Source organism: Oryctolagus cuniculus, chromosome 15, assembly GCF_964237555.1.
Source record: "Oryctolagus cuniculus chromosome 15, mOryCun1.1, whole genome shotgun sequence".
Taxonomy (NCBI): Eukaryota; Metazoa; Chordata; class Mammalia; order Lagomorpha; family Leporidae; genus Oryctolagus; species Oryctolagus cuniculus.
In genome coordinates, this window is record NC_091446.1 from 35,477,270 (window position 1) to 35,494,363 (window position 17,094).

The window sequence follows — 17,094 nt, forward strand, 5'->3', positions numbered from 1 at the left end:
ACTAGCTGATAGAATAAAAAAGGGAGAGAATGATCCAACATGGGAAGTGAGATACACAGCAGACCCATAGAATGGCAAATGTCCTATCAGCACTCTGGCCTCAGAATTAGCCCTTAAGGCATGCGGATCCGGCTGAAATGCCCATGAGTATTTAAGGCATGGAAAGCCAAGACATTCTGGGGAAAAAAGAAAAGCTAAATGAAAGATCTCTGCGAGTGAGATCCCAGTGGAAAGAACGGGTCATCAAAGAAGGAGGTACCTTTCTCTGAAGGGAGGAGAGAACTTCCACTTTGACCATGGCCTTGTCTAAAAATGATCAGAGTCAGTGAATTCAGGGGGCTTCCATAGCCTTGGCAGCTCATGACAAGAGCCTAGGGTGATTACTGATGCCATAAACAAGAGTGTCAATTTGTTAATTGAACAACAGGAGTCACTGTGCACTTACTTGTCATGTAGGATCTTTGTCCTTAGTGTGCTGTACATTGAGATCTAATGCTATAACTAGTACTCAAACAGTATTTTTCACTTTATGTTTCTGTGTGGGAGCAAACTGTTGAAATCTTTACTTAATGTGTGCTAAACTGATCTTCTGTATATAAAGAGAATCGAAAATGAATCTTGACATGAATGGAAGAGGAGAGGGAGTGGATAAGGGGAGGGTTACAGGTTGGGGGGACGTTATGGGGGGGAAGTCATTGTAATCAATATTCTGTACTTTGGAAATTTATATTCATTAATTAAAAGTTTAAAAAAAAGAAAAAAAAAGATTAAAAAAAAAGAAAGAATGGGCCATCAAAGAAGAAGGTACCTTTCTCTGAAGAGAGGAGAGAACTTACCCTTTGACTATGACCTTGTCTAAATAAGATAGAAGTCGGCATAGGCCAGCACCAATCTCACTAGGCTAATCCTCCGCTTTGCCACGCCAGCACACCAGGTTCTAGTCCCTGTCGGGGCGCCGGATTCTGTCCCGGTTTCCCTTCTTCCAGGCCAGCTCTCTGCTATGGCCTGGAAGTGCAGTGGAGGATGGTCCAAGTGCTTGAGCCCTGCACCTGCATGGGAGACCAGGAGTAGCAGCTGGCTCCTGGCTTCAGATCAGCGCCATGTGCCGGCCGCAGCGCGCTGGCCACAGTGGCCATTGGAGGGTGAACCAACGGCAAAGGAAGGCCTTTCTCTCTCTCTCTCTCTCTCTCTCTCTCTGTCTGTCCACTCTTCCTTTAAAAAAAAAAAAAGATAGAAATAGGCGATCTCAAAAGTCTTCCATAGCTTTGACAACTCATGACTAGAGCCTAGGAAGATTTCTGATGCCATAAACAAGAGTGTCATTTTGTTAAGTCAACAACAGGAGTCATTGTACACTTACTTCTCATGTAGGATCTCTGTCCTTAATGTGTTGTTCAATGTGAATTAATGCTATAACTAGTACTGAAACAGTATTTTCACTTTATGTTCTGTGTGGGTGCAAGCTGTTGAAATCTTTACTTAATATATACTAAATTGATCTTCTGTATATAAAGATAATTGAAAATGAATCTTGATGTGAATGGAATGGGAGAGGGAGTGGGAGATGGGAGTGGTGTGGGAGGGAGAGAAAATATGGGGGGGAAAAGCCATTGTAATCCATAAGCTGTACTTTGGAAATTTATATTTACGAAATAAGAGTTTAAAAAAAAACACAATACAACAACAACAACAACAACAAAAAACAAAGTTGGAGGCATCACAATACCAGATTTCAAAGAATATTAAATGTTACAGGGCAGCTATAATAAAAAAAACAGCCTGCTAAATGCAAAACAAAAACAAGCAAATAAACAAAAAACAAAAACAGGTGCGTAGAGCAATGGAACAGAATAGAAACTCCAAAAATAAGTCCCTGAATCTGAACCAACGTATCTTTGACAAAGGAGCTAAAATCAATCCCTGGAGCAGACAGTTTCTCTAACAAATGGTCATGAGAACATTGGATCTCCACATGCAGAAGTATGAAACAAGACCCCTATTTTATACCTTACACAAAAATCCACTCAAAATATGTCAAGAATATAAATCTATGACCTGATACCATAAAATTACTAGAGAACATAGGGGAAACTCTGCAGAACTCAGATTTCCATCAATTAATGATTGGATAAAGGAAATGAAATATATGTACACTGTGGAATACTACTCAACCTGTAATAACAAAGCTTGAAATCCTGTCACTTGCAGCAAAATACATGCAACTGGAAACCATTATGCTTAATGAAATGAGCCAGTTCCAGAGAGACAAATATATGTTTTCCCTGATTTGTGTTAACAGTGTACAAAAAGTACAAAAAATTTGTAATGTATATGAACAGAAATCACATTATGAGATTTGATTACTGTTTATGGTCCCTATCAATGCTGTTGAGGAAAGTGGTTTTTCTACATACTGCTGGTTAAATTTATTGCTCAGTTGAGGGTTAATCTTGTGAACATGAAATAAACTGAAAGTATATCATCATAAAAATTAAAAGCACAGACAAGGAAGGAGGAGGGAGGGTGAGAGTATGGGAGGGACAGAGTATAGGGTGAGTAGTATCATTCTGCTCTTAAATCTGTACATATGGAATACATGAAGTTTGTTCAACTTACATGAGCAAAAACTTTGAATCAAAAAAGTTATCTTCTCCTCTGAAGTTGTGTGGGAATGAATTTTATTAACTGCTGAGAAAGGCACGAAGTAGTCACTCTTCTTAAAGTTGCCACTCTCATCCAGAAAGTGTCCAGGGTCAAATACCTTTGGGTTAGGAAATTCTTTTTCATCATGTAACACAGATGTCAGTGATGTTATGATGTTTGTGCTCTGGATAAAACACACACAAATAATCCAAGTATAAAGAAGTCACTGTGTTGGGTGAAAAAACAGTGAAAATCATTTAGGACAATATTTTTTTGGACCAGTAGAGTTAGACAAGGAGAGAGAGATACAGAGAAAGGTCTTCCTTCCATCAGCACACTATGATGATCTGAAGCCAGGAGCCAGGTGCTTACTCCTGGTCTCCCATGCGGGTGCAGGGCCCAAGGACCTTGGCCTTCCTCCACTGCCTTCCCGGGCCACAGCAGAGAGCTGGACTTGAAGAGAAGCAACAGAGACAGAACCGGTGCCCCAACCAGGACTAGAACCCAGAGTACCAGCGCTGCATGCAGAGGATTAGCTAGTGAGCCATGGCACCATCCAGACTACTATTCTATTGAGCTTTTGATCAATAGAAGAGGAAGCTCAAGTCCCAGGAAGAGCAGTGACATCCCCAGCCACACAGACCAAGTAAAGAGCAGAGATGAGTTTGTGGCAGTGGCATTGATTTTGCTAAAATGCCCTGTGACAGCATTTGAAGATGTGAGTGTGTGAGTGGGTGGGTGCCAAAACCTGTGACTGTGCTCCTCATCAAGCTTGGACTCTGGTTCCTACTGCCACATGCTGCTGTCCTTCAGCTCAGTTTTCACACATCTCACATGTGTGCTTTCAGTCAGAAGTTGGTTGGTTTGTGAAATGTCTGGAAAACTTTTCACAGGACATATAGAAATAAACATCTGACCTGCTTAAAAATCACCAATTCTTTAATAAAAGCAAGTGCAGTAGCAAGTATGGAACCCTTGACCATTTATCATTGTAGAGCACATTGTTTGTCTTCATTCTAAGAATGAGGGAGATCTTTAGTATAGTTTAATCCTAACTCAGGATGATGAAATTAGAAACATAAAATTTTTGGAGCAATTCGGTGCAGGATTATCATTTCAGGCAAGGATTATCAATCATAGCTAACATTGTTGGGGGGATATTTAGGAAGTTGAATTGTCATAACCAGTCCTAAGTTATATGTCATAGATGAAAGTTCAAGTGTCTTCAAAAAGTTCATGGAAAATGTACATTATCTTTTGCTTTCATTTTCCACACACTTTTTGAAGTATATATATATGTGCATACATATATATTTATATATATTACAATTTATAAAATAAAAAATGAAGATATAAATGTATTTTCAATAAACATTACTAAAATAATTGGACATTTATAAAGTAAAAAATGAAGCATAATCATTATACCATAAATATGAATCAATTTGAAATGAGCAACTTGTCTAAACATAAGAGCTAAAGCAATAAAACTTCTAGAGAAAGGTAAGGGGAAATTTTTGACACCTTGTACAGGCAAACTTTGTTCAGCTAGGACACAAATCCCCAAATAGACCAAACATTATTGCAGATAGTTTTACTGGACAGTAATGTCATCACTAAACAACATTCACAATTCCAGTATCCCCCCTGTTTTTCTATGGTCTGAGAGATAAGACTGATTAAATTGAAAAGAGCCAAAATAATACTCTTGATGCAAGAAAACTACAAGATACATAAATTTCAGTTTCTATAAAAATTGAAAAAAGTATCCTCATTCATTTACACATTATCAAAGACTACTATTCTTTTTTTAACTTTTATTTAGCAAATATAAATTTCCTAAGTACAGCTTATGGATTTCAATGGCTTTTTCCCCCCCTTAACTTCCCTCCCGCCCTCAACCCTCCCAAATTCTGCTCCCTCTCCCATTCCATTCACATGAAAATTCATTTTCAATTATCTTTATATACAGAAGATCGGCCGGCGCCGCGGCTCACTAGGCTAATCCTCCGCCTAGCGGCGCCGGCACACCGGGTTCTAGTCCCGGTCAGGGCGCCGGATTCTGTCCCGGTTGCCCCTCTTCCAGGCCAGCCCTCTGCTGTGGCCAGGGAGTGCAGTGGAGGATGGCCCAGGTGCTTGGGCCCTGCACCCCATGGGAGACCAGGAAAAGCACCTGGCTCCTGGCTCCTGCCATCGGATCAGCGCGGTGCGCCGGCTGCAGCGCGCCAGCCGCGGCAGCCATTGGAGGGTGAACCAACGGCGAAGGAAGACCTTTCTCTCTGTCTCTCTCTCTCACTGTCCACTCTACCTGTAAAAAAAAAAAAATAAATTAAAAAAAATAAATAAATATATACAGAAGATCAATTTAGCATATATTAAGTAAAGATTTCAACAGCTTGCACCCACACAGAACATAAAGTGTAAAATACTGTTTCAGTACGAGTTAAGCATTAATTCACATTGAACAACACATCAAGGACAGAGATCCTACATGAGGAGTAAGTGTACAATGACTCCTGTTGTTGACTTAACAAAATGACTCTTGTTTATTCCGTAAGTAATCTCCCTAGGCTCTAGTCATGAGTTGCCAAAGGTATGGAAGCCTTTTGAGTTTGCCCACTTCTATCTTATTTAGACAAGGTCATTGTCAAAGTGGAGGTTCACTCCTCCCTTCAGAGAAAGGTACTTCCTTCTTTGATGGCTGTTCTTTCTACTGGGAACTTACTCGCAGAGATCTTTCATTTAGGTTTGTTTTGTTGTTGTTGTTTTGTTTGATTGTTTGTTTGTTTTTCCAGAATGTCTTGGCTTTCCATGCCTAAAATACTCTCGTGGCCTCTTCAGCAAGATCCAAATGCCTTAAGGGCTGAATCCAAGGCCAGAGTGCTATTTAGGACATCTGCCATTCTATGAATCTCCTGTGTATCCCAATTCCCATGTTGGAGCATTCTCTCCATTTTTTATTCTATCAGTTAGTATTAGCTGACACTCGTCTTGTTTATGTGATCCCTAGGACTCTTAGACCTATCATTATGATCAATTATGAACTGAAATTGATCACTTGGGCTAGTGAGATGGCATTGGTACATGCAACCTTGATGGGATTGTATTGGAACCCCCTGGCACAATTCTATCTCCACCATTTGGGGCAAGTCAGCTTGAGCATGTCCCAAATTGTACATCTCCTCCCTCTCTTATTCCCACTCTTATATTTAACAGGGATCACTTTTTAGTTAAATTTAAACACCTAAGAACAATTGTGTGTTAATTACAGAGTTCAACCAATAGTATTAAGAAGAAAAACAAAAAAAATACTTAAAGGGATAAAGTATTAAGTTGTAATCAACAGTCAGGACAAGGGCCGATCAAGTTACTGTTTCTCAGAGTGTCCATTTTATTTCACCAGGTTTCCTTTTTGGTGCTCGGTTAGTTGTCACCGATCAGGGAGAACATATGGTATTGGTCCTACTGGGACTGGCTGATTTCACTCAGCATGATGTGTTCCAGATTCCTCCATTTTGTTGCAAATGACCGGATTTCATTGTTTTTGTACTGCTATATAGTATTCTATAGAGTACATGTCCCATAATTTCTTTATCCAGTCTACTGTTGATGGGCATTTGGGTTGATTCTAGGTCTTAGCTATTGTGAATTGAGCTGCAATAAACATTAAGGTGCAGACAGCTTTTTTGTGAAACCCTGCGAGATATAGGTAGTGGCAAAGACTTCTTCGAAAATACCCCAGAAGCACAGGCAGTCAAAGCCAAAATTAACATTTGGGATTGCATCAAATTGAGAAGTTTCTGTACTGCAAAAGAAACAGTCAGGAAAGTGAAGAGGCAACCAACAGAATGGGAAAAATATATGCAAACTATGCAACAGATAAAGAGTTGATAACCAGAATCTACAAAGAGATCAAGAAACTCCACAACATCAAAACAAACAACCCACTTAAGAGATGGGCCAAGGACCTCAATAGACATTTTTCAAAAGCGGAAATCCAAATGGCCAACAGACACACGAAAAAATGTTCAGGATCACTAGCAATCAGGGAAATGCAAATCAAAACCACAATGAGGTTTCACCTCACCTTCTGTATGTGAGAATGGCTCACATACAGAAATCTACCTACAACAGATGCTGGCGAGGATGTGGGGGGAAAAGGGACACTAACTCACTGCTGGTGGGAATGCAAACTGGTAAAGCCACTATGGAGTCAGTCTGGAGATTCCTCAGAAACCTAAATATAACCCTACTATACAACCCAGCCATCTCACTCCTTGGAATTTACCAAAGGAAAATAAACTAGCAAAGACTACTCTGCTAAAAGGCAATCCCAGAACACCCACAGCATGGAAAATAAAGCATGTTTTCTATCTGGGCAATTATAAAAAATGTTTGCTAACTCCTGTCCTAAACCATTACCTCCACTGAGATCAGTGGCCCTAGCCCATGGTGGAAGAAATCACTCCACTGATTTGTGAGAGATTAGACTCATCCACGTGTGTTGCAGATTTCTACACCACACTGCCCTGTGCAGAGGGAATGAGGGGCTTGGAACACCCTTGGAGCATTAAACCCTCTAAAGACATCAGGCACAGGGTGAGCCTGAGGAATGCGTATCATCCAGCCAGTACAACACTCCACTGCACCAGGTCCCCTAACACATTCCTCCCTCTACTTTCCATTTTGTTCATTAAAGAGGAAGAAACATGTCTCAATGATATTATCCTCAGCCTCTAATAGCAAGAAACAGAAGTCTTTTTTCACTGTATCCTTTGCTGAAACAGAGTGGACTGAAATCCTAACCCTTATACTAAATCTGTCATCAGCATGACAAGCCATATCACCTCCTGCTAAAGTCAGAAATTTCACGTTTTCCACAGGATGACATTAATAATTGCGTGCTTATCCATCCATTTTCCCCATGAAAATACAACTTTAGTTACATAAATTTTTATTTTAACAATTATATATCCTGAATTCAAGTAGAGTAGCTTGTAACATAGTAGCTAGAAATCCTAAAAATATACCAAAAAATAAAAAGGTGTCAGAAGCCATTGTAAAGGTGTTAAGATGAACATCGCTCTCAAGATACCAGAAATATGTGAACCATAGAAAGATCATCTAACACCTACCATCAATTTGCAACTGTGTTCACATCTCCTTAGGGCCTATGAATCAGTGCAGGAAGTGTTAGTTACATCCTTCACGCTACCTGGTAGCAGAGAGAAGAATTTTTTCTGGATGAAGGCAGATCTGATTCCACCAGAACTTAGTTATTACAAGGGTACAATTAAGGCCAGAACAAGAAGATTGGGGCAGGCTGAGGTGGGGGCGGGGGAAGGTATGTGCGGCAATAATATTATACTACAATAGTTTTATGATCTGTGATGACTCTAAAATTTACACTATATGGGTGAAATGGTCATGTCCCCGTTCAATTTTTATAGCCATTGTCTGTTCCCACTGAATCAGGGTCTTTTCACTTTTCACCAGTTAAACTTACTTGGTAAAGTATTGAGCCTTTTATTATAATGTAAATTTAAAGTGTGTTATATCAAAAACAAGAAAGAAAGGAAGGAAGGAAGGAAGGAAGGAAGGAAGGAAGGAAGGAAGGAAGGAAGGAAGGAAGGGGAAAAGGAAGGAGAGAGGGAGGGAAAGCCATGAAGGAGGGATAGAGGAAGGAAGGGGTATCATTATGTTCTAAGAATTATATCTACAAATCACGTTGAATCTGTTAAAAACTAATTAAAAATTAAAAATTAATAAAACAGAACCATGTTAGAGAAATGTTTCTCACATAAATTTTATGAGTCTACCATTAAGTTGTTATAAAAAAATCTGAAAATTCTTAAGGAGGTAATAACAGAACAAAGTCTGTTATGAATATAAATACTATAGTCCAAAACAATATATTTTAATTCAAATCCAATTATAATACAGATATTTACTTATAATACAGGTATTATATGAGGAAAATGAAGCCAATTATACATTTTGAATTTGGTATAATTATAGATGAATTCTTGAGAAAAATTTACATAAATAAGAAAAGGGCAAGCTTTTCTAATCTTATAAATATTATCTACTAAAATCTAATTAAAACATCATTCTCAATACTAAGGTATTAAAACTCCACCCTTTCCTAAAAATCTGGGATGAATCAAGGTTTTCTGCTATCAACAATTCTGATAAATGCTATCCTGGAATCCTAGCCAGTGCAATAATACAATGATGAGAAATTGAGACGACTGACAGTGGCTCAGCAGTTTAAACCACCTCCTGGGACCCTGGCATCCCATAGCATAATGTCAGTCAAATCCTGGCTGTCCTAAGCTTCCAAATCCAGCTTCCTGCTAATGCACCTGAAAAGATAGCAAAAGGTGGCCTAAGTACTTGGACACTTGCCAACCACATGGGAGACCAGGGTGTTCCCTGTACCAGATCTAGCTGTTGTACCCATTTGGGGATGGGTACAATTATTCCAATGGATGGAAAAATATCTGTCACTCCCTCATTCTCTGTCACTCTGATTTCAAATAAATACATTTTTAAGAAAAGTTAAAGACACAAGAATTGGAAAATAACACATAAAAGCCATTAACCCAGATAGCAGGATAATATACAGATAAATTACTAACAATGAATCGTGCTGGGTATAAGATCATCAGAATAAGAAAATCACATGATGTTGGCAGGGGACTGGAACCACACTGAGGGGGAGAAGTTTAAGAGCACTGAGGTTCAATGTAAAAGAAACAAGATTACCTTAGGGATAAAGTAGTTTCTGAATTTAATGTCTCGGGTAACTGCATGGGGCAGGTTATAGGGGAGCAGGTCAATGTATCTCTGGATCTCATGTACTACGGCATCCATGTAGGGCATGCAGCTCCTGTCCTGCATGCAGGGGCTCCGGTGTCTGCCAATCACACGCTCAATCTCCTCCTGCACTTTAGCTGATAAGACACAAGTAAGAAATAATGGGGAAAATGAGAAAAGTGGCACAGTTGTCATAACAATTTAGGGTTTCATGAACCTTCTTGAAGGTATTTCTACAGAATTATAAGCTATAAGCCCAGAAATACACCTGGAAATATGAGTTACTATATTAAAATATACAGTGCACTCTCCTAAAAATTACTATTATGATATATTAATACATAGAGGGCCATTTAAAGGGCACACATGAAACTGACATAAATAGAAGTAATTAAGTGTTTCTCCCCAAAAATCCAGAATATAATTAAATCAAGAAAACACTGCCTTTGCAAAAGGGAAAACAGAAATCAAATTTAAATTTGGAAATGAATGGGGCTTTAATTGAATTACATCCGGTGTTTGTGTGTATGTGTGTTTGTGTGTTAAAACATATTATTTTTAGCTTTTAGAGTGTGTATATGTATTTGCATATTTTGGAATGTGTATTAATTTGGAAGGATACTCTTATCATCCTCCTACTTCGCAAATGTAGCCATTTTGAGCATTCCTGCAATTCATAATCATGTTTCTTAAAAATGTCTATTTCTTTATTACTGATTCTAACATATAGTTAATTATTTCCTCATAAGACATATGAGAAATTTCTTCTACATCTCTATCTCATATACACACATGCCCATCATGACAGGCAAACACAGCAGTCACTCCACTTAGCAGGATAGCAGGATATATGCAGACCACACATTTTGGTTATATCAGCATTCATTTTTTTTTCATCATTCTGAGCACATATAGTTTCCTGGTGAGAAAATTCTATGTGTTCAGATGTTATTACCTTCTTGGATTCAATTTAACACCATTTTTCAATTCACAATTTTCTATTTCATGGTTAGATTTATTTCTCATGCTGAGATAGATGTTTCAAATTAATGATCTCTCCTATTCCAATTATTTTGGGTGCATCTTCTAACTGTCTTATGCATCTAAACTTTCAGAAAGCTACTCACACTGGAATTACCTAAGGAAGCCTCACTGAATTTCAGGTTGGGCTTCAATAAGAAAAGCTTCCTTGTCCTTTTCCCTGCATTAGAGCACTGAATTGTCAGAATGAGGAAAGGTAGCAGCAAGACTATACCTACTCCTCATGGAGTCTTTTTGTTATGAAAAGAAAATGCCATGCAGTGCCTACCACACATCACTCCCATGAGATCCAGCACAGCCCTTGAACATCACTGCTCTTCCTCCAGCCATGCTGTCTGCACTTCTCTCTGATCTCTTCCCGCACTGTACCATGTTGGCCTGTTTTATTCTGATTACTACACTGCCCAGAGTACAGTTGTTGGCACAGAAGTTTTTAAGCAGTGAGACTCCTCTAGCACAAACCAGGGGAAGGACAGTAGCCAAGGCTCCCCAGCTTCTCTCCTGAATGCACTTTGCTGCTCACTGAGTCGTACCTGTGACCTCGGGGTGCTTCAGCAGGAGCAGGAGGGAGTATCTCAGTGTTGTGCTCGTTGTCTCAGTCCCAGCTCCAAACAAATCAGACACAGCGATTACCAAGCTTTCCAGAGTGAACTCCAAATGGGTTTCCTAAGAGTGATTTGGTGCAATTTAACAAATTATTTGCCAGCATTTTTATTACACTAAATCCAAAATAACTCACATTATTTTTTAAAAAAGAAGAAAGATAACAGGGAAAACTGAAAGTGCCATATTAAGACGACATGCTGTTGGATATGGTAGACTACAGAAAAGGTGACATCAAACTCATTGACTACCCGCTTACTTAGTTCTTGCATAAAAATCCCATTATGAGATGCTTCAGTGAGGTATGTCATGAATAATTCACAAAAGGAGGCAAACAGAAGCCTGTTTTCTCCTTTGTGATGAAAACACTTTTGAGACAAAACAGACATCATCTTGGGAGAGGAACATTTAATTAATAGAATAAGAGTCTATGTACAAAATATTCTAGTATTGCCATGCCTGCTCAACTTGAGACAATTTGCATTTGAGATAAATAGACTCAACCTGTGGTTTAAGCCATTATTAAGAATTGAAAATGAATCTTGATGTGAATGGAAGGGGAGAGGGAGCGGGAAAGGGGAGGGTTGTGGGTGGGAGGGAAGTTATGGGGGGGGGGAGAAGCCATTGCAATCCGTAAGATGTACTTTGGAAATTTATATTCATTAAATAAAAGTTAAAAAAAATTAAGAAAAAGAAATTATCTCTTAATTGTACACAAGCACAGTCTCAATGAATAAATCTATTAGTATATTAGGAGCATCATGAAATGTAGTATAAGCCCAAAATAAGAGTCTGTAATTCTCTTCTCCTGTCAAAAATTGATATGGAATAAATGTTACTTGCAGATTCATTAAGAAATCAAAATCGTGCAAAGCAGATATGGCAGCAAAACCTAGAATGACAATGGGTTCCTCAAGAAAAGATGAGGTCAGCACCACTGTGTCCAGAAGGGAGGCAACTGGCAAGATGGACTGGGACAGGCACAGGAATGAATCAGGAGGTACGAGGTGAAGAGAGGCTGTGGTCATGAAGACAGACCTGAGACGTTCACTGTGCCCACAGATGAAGGAGAGAACAGGAGTAGTGCTGATGCCAGAGCTAAATGTCTAATTACATGGAGTTCTCACACACTGTGAGTGCTCCACTGCTAATGTGCCCAGGAAAGCAGTGGAAGATGGCATGAGTACTTGGACTCCTGCACCCACGTGGGAGACCTAGATGAAGCTCTTGTCTCCTGTCTTCTGCCTGGCTCAGCTCCGGCCTTGCACCATGTTAGGAGTGAACCTACAGATGAAGGTTTTCTCTCTCTTTGCTCCTTCCTCTCTTGTCTGTGCCTCTGTCTTTCAAATCAATCAATAAATATTTTTTAAGAAAAAGAAATTGGTGAAATGATCTATTTAAGGTGCTGACACAAAAACAGTGTCAAACAAGAATCCTATTCCTTGGGAAAGATATAACCTTCCATAGAAAAGCAGAAATTAAGACATTCCAGATTAAAGCAATCTTATAGTGATCTCTTCACAGTAAATTTTTCATGCAAGAAATATTAAGGGGATTCAGCTTTCACATTGAAATAAATGGACACAGGACAACAAGTAAAAGTCTTATTAAGAGATAAATATTCCTAGTAAGAGTAACTATACAGGTACTGGTAAAACTAATATTATTAAATTTTGAATATAAGTGCTTTGTTTCTATGTGACTTTAAATAAAAATTATGATAGTAGAATCACAAATGTGTTACTAGAGATAATATAAAAAGATACAGTGTATAATAACAATAACAATAACACTATGCCAAGTAGGAAAAGCCAGTCACTAAAATAGCCAAATTCCAGGAGGCAGAGGTAGAATGATATGTTGGCAGAGACTGGGGTGTAAATAATTACTATGTAATGGATATGAAGTTTCTGTTTTGTAGTATAAAATAATTCTGGCATGAATGGTGGTGACAGTTACAAAACAAAGTGAATGTGCTTAATGTCAGCTGACATTACATTAAAAATAATCAATACAACTTTTCTGTTATGCATATTTTGGTGCAGTTTAAATATCTTTGTGGATTACATGTCCTGATCCAGTGGAATTTACCGAAGATATGCATGGATGGTTTAAAGAAAAGCAATAAGTATAAAAACAAAATTTTTAGAATGAGATAAAATTATCTCAACAGCTTTTTTAAAAAGTCCTTGAGGGGTTGGCTCTGTGGCACAGTGTGTTAAAGCCCTAGCCTGCACTGCCGGCATCCCATATGGGTGCCAGTTCTAGACCCGGAGGCTCCACTTCCACTTCAGCTCTCTGTTATGGCCAAGGAAAGCAGTAGAAGATGGACCAAGTCCTTGGGCCCCTGCATCCATGTGGGAGACCCCAAGGAGGCTCCTGTTTCCTGGCTACGCATTGGCACAGCACTGGCCATTGCAGCCAATTGGGGAATGAACCAGTGGATGGAAGACTTCTCTCTCTCCCTCTCTGCCTCTCCTTCTCTCTCTCTGTAACTCTTTCAAATAAATAAATAAATCTTTTAAAAAGTACTTGAAAATTTAAATGCTGTGCATGATAAAAAATCTCTGAAAATTACAAATAGAAGGAAGCTTCCTTATATTGATATGACATATTAAAAATTACAAAACTGAATCTTAATAATTTCTTCAAGCTTAAAATCTTGTTCTATGAAATAATGGAGGAAAAAAATCCACCAAGGAACTGTACTTTCACAACTGCCTTTCAGCATAGCCCTAGAAGGTCTAGCCAGAAAAATTACACATGAAAAAGAAATAAATGCAATAAAAATAAAAAGGAAGTATTATTACTTCTATTTGAAAGTGACAGAGCACAGGAAAGTATACAGTCAGATCAAAGACAAGAAGAGGAAATTAGAAATCTAAAAAACATTGTAGGGAATCTACAGGATACTATAATAAAACCCACCATTCGGATTCTGGGAGTTCCTGAAGGCATGGAGAGAGAGAAAGGATTAGAAGGCCTTTTTAGTGAAATACTAGCAGATTTTTGGATTTGGAGAGAGATGTCCAAGTACAGGAAGCACACAGAGCTCCCAATAGACATGAACAGAAAAGATCCTTGCCACAACACATTGCAATCAAACTCACCGCAGTGAAACATAAAGAAAAGATTCTAAGATGTGGAAGAAAGAAATGCCAGATTACTCTCAGAGGATCTCCAATTAGACTCTCAGTAGACTTCTCATCAGAAACCCTGCAGTCTATAAAAGAATGGCGAGATATAGCCCAAGTCCTAAGAGAAAAAAAAACAGTCATCCAAGAATATTATATCCTGCAAAGCTCTCATTTGTGAATTAAGGTGAAACAAAGACCTTTCATAGCAAACAGAAATTGAAAGAATTTGTCACCACTCATCCAATCCTGCAAAAGGTGCTTAAAGATGTGTTACACACAGAAACACAGAAACACGGCCATCAGTACAAAGAAGGTAAAGGAAGAAAATCTCTCAGTAAAAGATCACAGGAAGTGGAGCCGGCACCCTAGCGCACTAGTTTAATCTTCCACCTGCAGCACCAGCATCCCATATGGGCACTGGTTCTAGTCCAGGTTGATGCTCTTCCCATCCAGTCTCCGCTATGACTGGGAAAGCAGTAGAGGATGGTCCATGTCCTTAGGTCCTTGCACCCACGTGGGAGACTGGGAGGAGGCACCTCGCTCCTGGCTTCGGATCGGTGTAGCTCTGGCCATTGCGGCCATTTGGTGAATGCACCAATGCATGGAAGACCTTTCTCTCTGTCTCTCCCTCTCACTGTCTATAAATCTACCTCTCAAATAAAAATGAATAAAGTCTTTTTAAAAAAAGATCACAGGAAGTTCAAAGTATGAATATCTTCTTCAAAGTAGAAATATCTTTGGAAAATGGCAGGGCAAAGTCACTACTTATCAATAGCCACATTGAATGTAAATGGCCTCAACTATCCAGTTAAAAGACCCAGAGTAGCTGAATGGATTAAAAAACAAAACCCATCTATTTGCTGCTTACAAGAAACACATCTTTCCAACAAAGATGCATGCAGACTGAAAGTGAAAGGTTGAAAAAAGATATTCCATGCCACAGAATCCAAAAAAGAGCTGGCATAGCCATCGTAATATCACACAAAATAAACTTTAACACAAAAAATGTTAAGAGAGACAAAGAGGGGCACTATATAATGATTAAAGGATCATTCAACAGGAAGATGTAACTATTATAAACGTATACGTACCTAACTACAGGGCACCAGGTTATTTAAAAGATATGTTAAGGAACTTAAAGGGAGACATGGACTGCAGTACAGTAGTACTGGGGGACTTAAATATTCCATTTTTAGATAGAGACAAATCAACCAGACAGAAGATCAACAAGGAAACAGCAAATTTAATCGACACTATAGCCCAAATATATCTAACTTATATCTACAGAACTTTTCGTCCTACACTTGAAGACTACACATATTTCTCAGCATTACATGGAACCTACTCTATGACTGAACACATAATAGGCCATAAAGTAATCTCAGCAAATTCAAAAGAATAGAAATCATACCATGCATCTTCTTGGACCACAATGGAAAGAAGCTGGAAATCAGCAACTCAGGTGCCTGCCAGACACCAACCTCTCTCTCCACCTCTGCACAACTTACTGTGTTATAGTGAGCTAAGTCTTTGTCTTCCTTCCACCTACTCTTTCCCACTGCACACTAAACACCTCCACAGACACCACTCACTCCACCTGAAATTCCCTCTCCTGTCCTACACTGCAGATTTCTAAAACCTCTTTCAATATGCAAGATATGCATAAATCCCTCCCAGGCTAAGCTATGTTCCCCTCTCCCTTACACTTGCTCAGTGATGATGTCACTTCATATTACAGCATGATAGTCGGTGATTTTTAGTTGTAATTGTTTTCAAGTCACCTGAGATGTGCATTATGTTCCTCCTTGGGTAGATTCTTTTCATCTAAAGAGCAAGTCCCAGATATTCTAACCATTTAACAATTTAATTTTACATTATGTGTCTTCAAAACATTTATGAAAATGTACATTATTTTAAAAAATCACAAGCTTCCATTTTTAGACCAAAATAAACTTACCTTTTAATTCTTTATTTCCACAAACTTTATATGAATACTCTAATATTTTTATGCTATTTGCAGTTCATTTATATGATATGTAAAGTGCTTGTCAAACTAGTCTGACCATTTTAACATCCCTTGTAGATACAAAATTATTCAATGAACCTCAAAATGTACAAGAAATAACATAATGAACTGTTGTGAACAACTTACCTGCTCCATTTTGATCAAGAAACAATCAATAAAGTCCCGAGGACTGTTAACATCCAGGGATTTTTGGTGTTCTTTCACTTTCTCCATAATAAAATTTTTTGTATAATCACTATTCTTTAAAAATGTCGTATGAATTCCTGGGAAGTAATCCATAAGAGCAGGAAAATTATTGCAGACCTAAAACAGAAAACAATGATTTGTTGAATTATATATACATATATACCCTATTGAGGAGTTATAGCTATAAATATGAACAAAATATGGTGTCCATCATTATGGGAAAACTTCTATTGTAAATGTGTGGTAGTTCTGTATGCTGATAGACATATTGAAGGAGAGTAGTCTGACAAGAAAATTAAAGATGAAAGTCATTTCCCAAAATCATACATAATTTTTATAGTGTAAAATCTTCTTTATATGAATTTTATTTTTTTACCTAAATGCTTTGCTACGAAATTGAAATATAATAGGAAATCAGAGCATTGTCATCCAGCAGGTAATCCCACTGCAGTGAATGCCAGCATCCCACATGGTGTGCTCCGTTAATTCTTAACTACTCCACTTCCTGCCACTGGGCCTGAGAGGCAATCTGTGATGGCTCAAGCACTTATGTTCCTGGTTCCTCGCAGCTGCCTTGCCTAACCCTGGTTTTTGGGGCATTCAGAAGGTGAACCAGCAGATGGAAGATCTTTTCTCTCT

The 17,094-nt window shown here is 38.5% G+C and overlaps 1 protein-coding gene across 8 annotated transcripts in view; it reads right to left on the reverse strand.

Annotated features, from left to right (window-relative positions):
- The window catches only part of LOC138842990 (cytochrome P450 2C5-like), a 42,177-nt gene that overhangs the window by 14,076 nt on the left and 11,007 nt on the right, over nucleotides 1–17,094 (reverse strand). For 2 of the 8 annotated variants that reach the window (XM_008270230.4, XM_070057559.1), the window contains exons 5-8: nucleotides 16,396–16,572; nucleotides 11,037–11,169; nucleotides 9,412–9,599; nucleotides 2,617–2,827 (exon numbers count right to left, since the gene is read on the reverse strand). In XM_008270230.4, the coding sequence (XP_008268452.1) occupies nucleotides 2,617–2,827; nucleotides 9,412–9,599; nucleotides 11,037–11,169; nucleotides 16,396–16,572 (709 nt within the window). The other 6 variants (XM_070057561.1, XM_070057562.1, XM_070057563.1 and 3 more) reach the window with 5 other exon arrangements.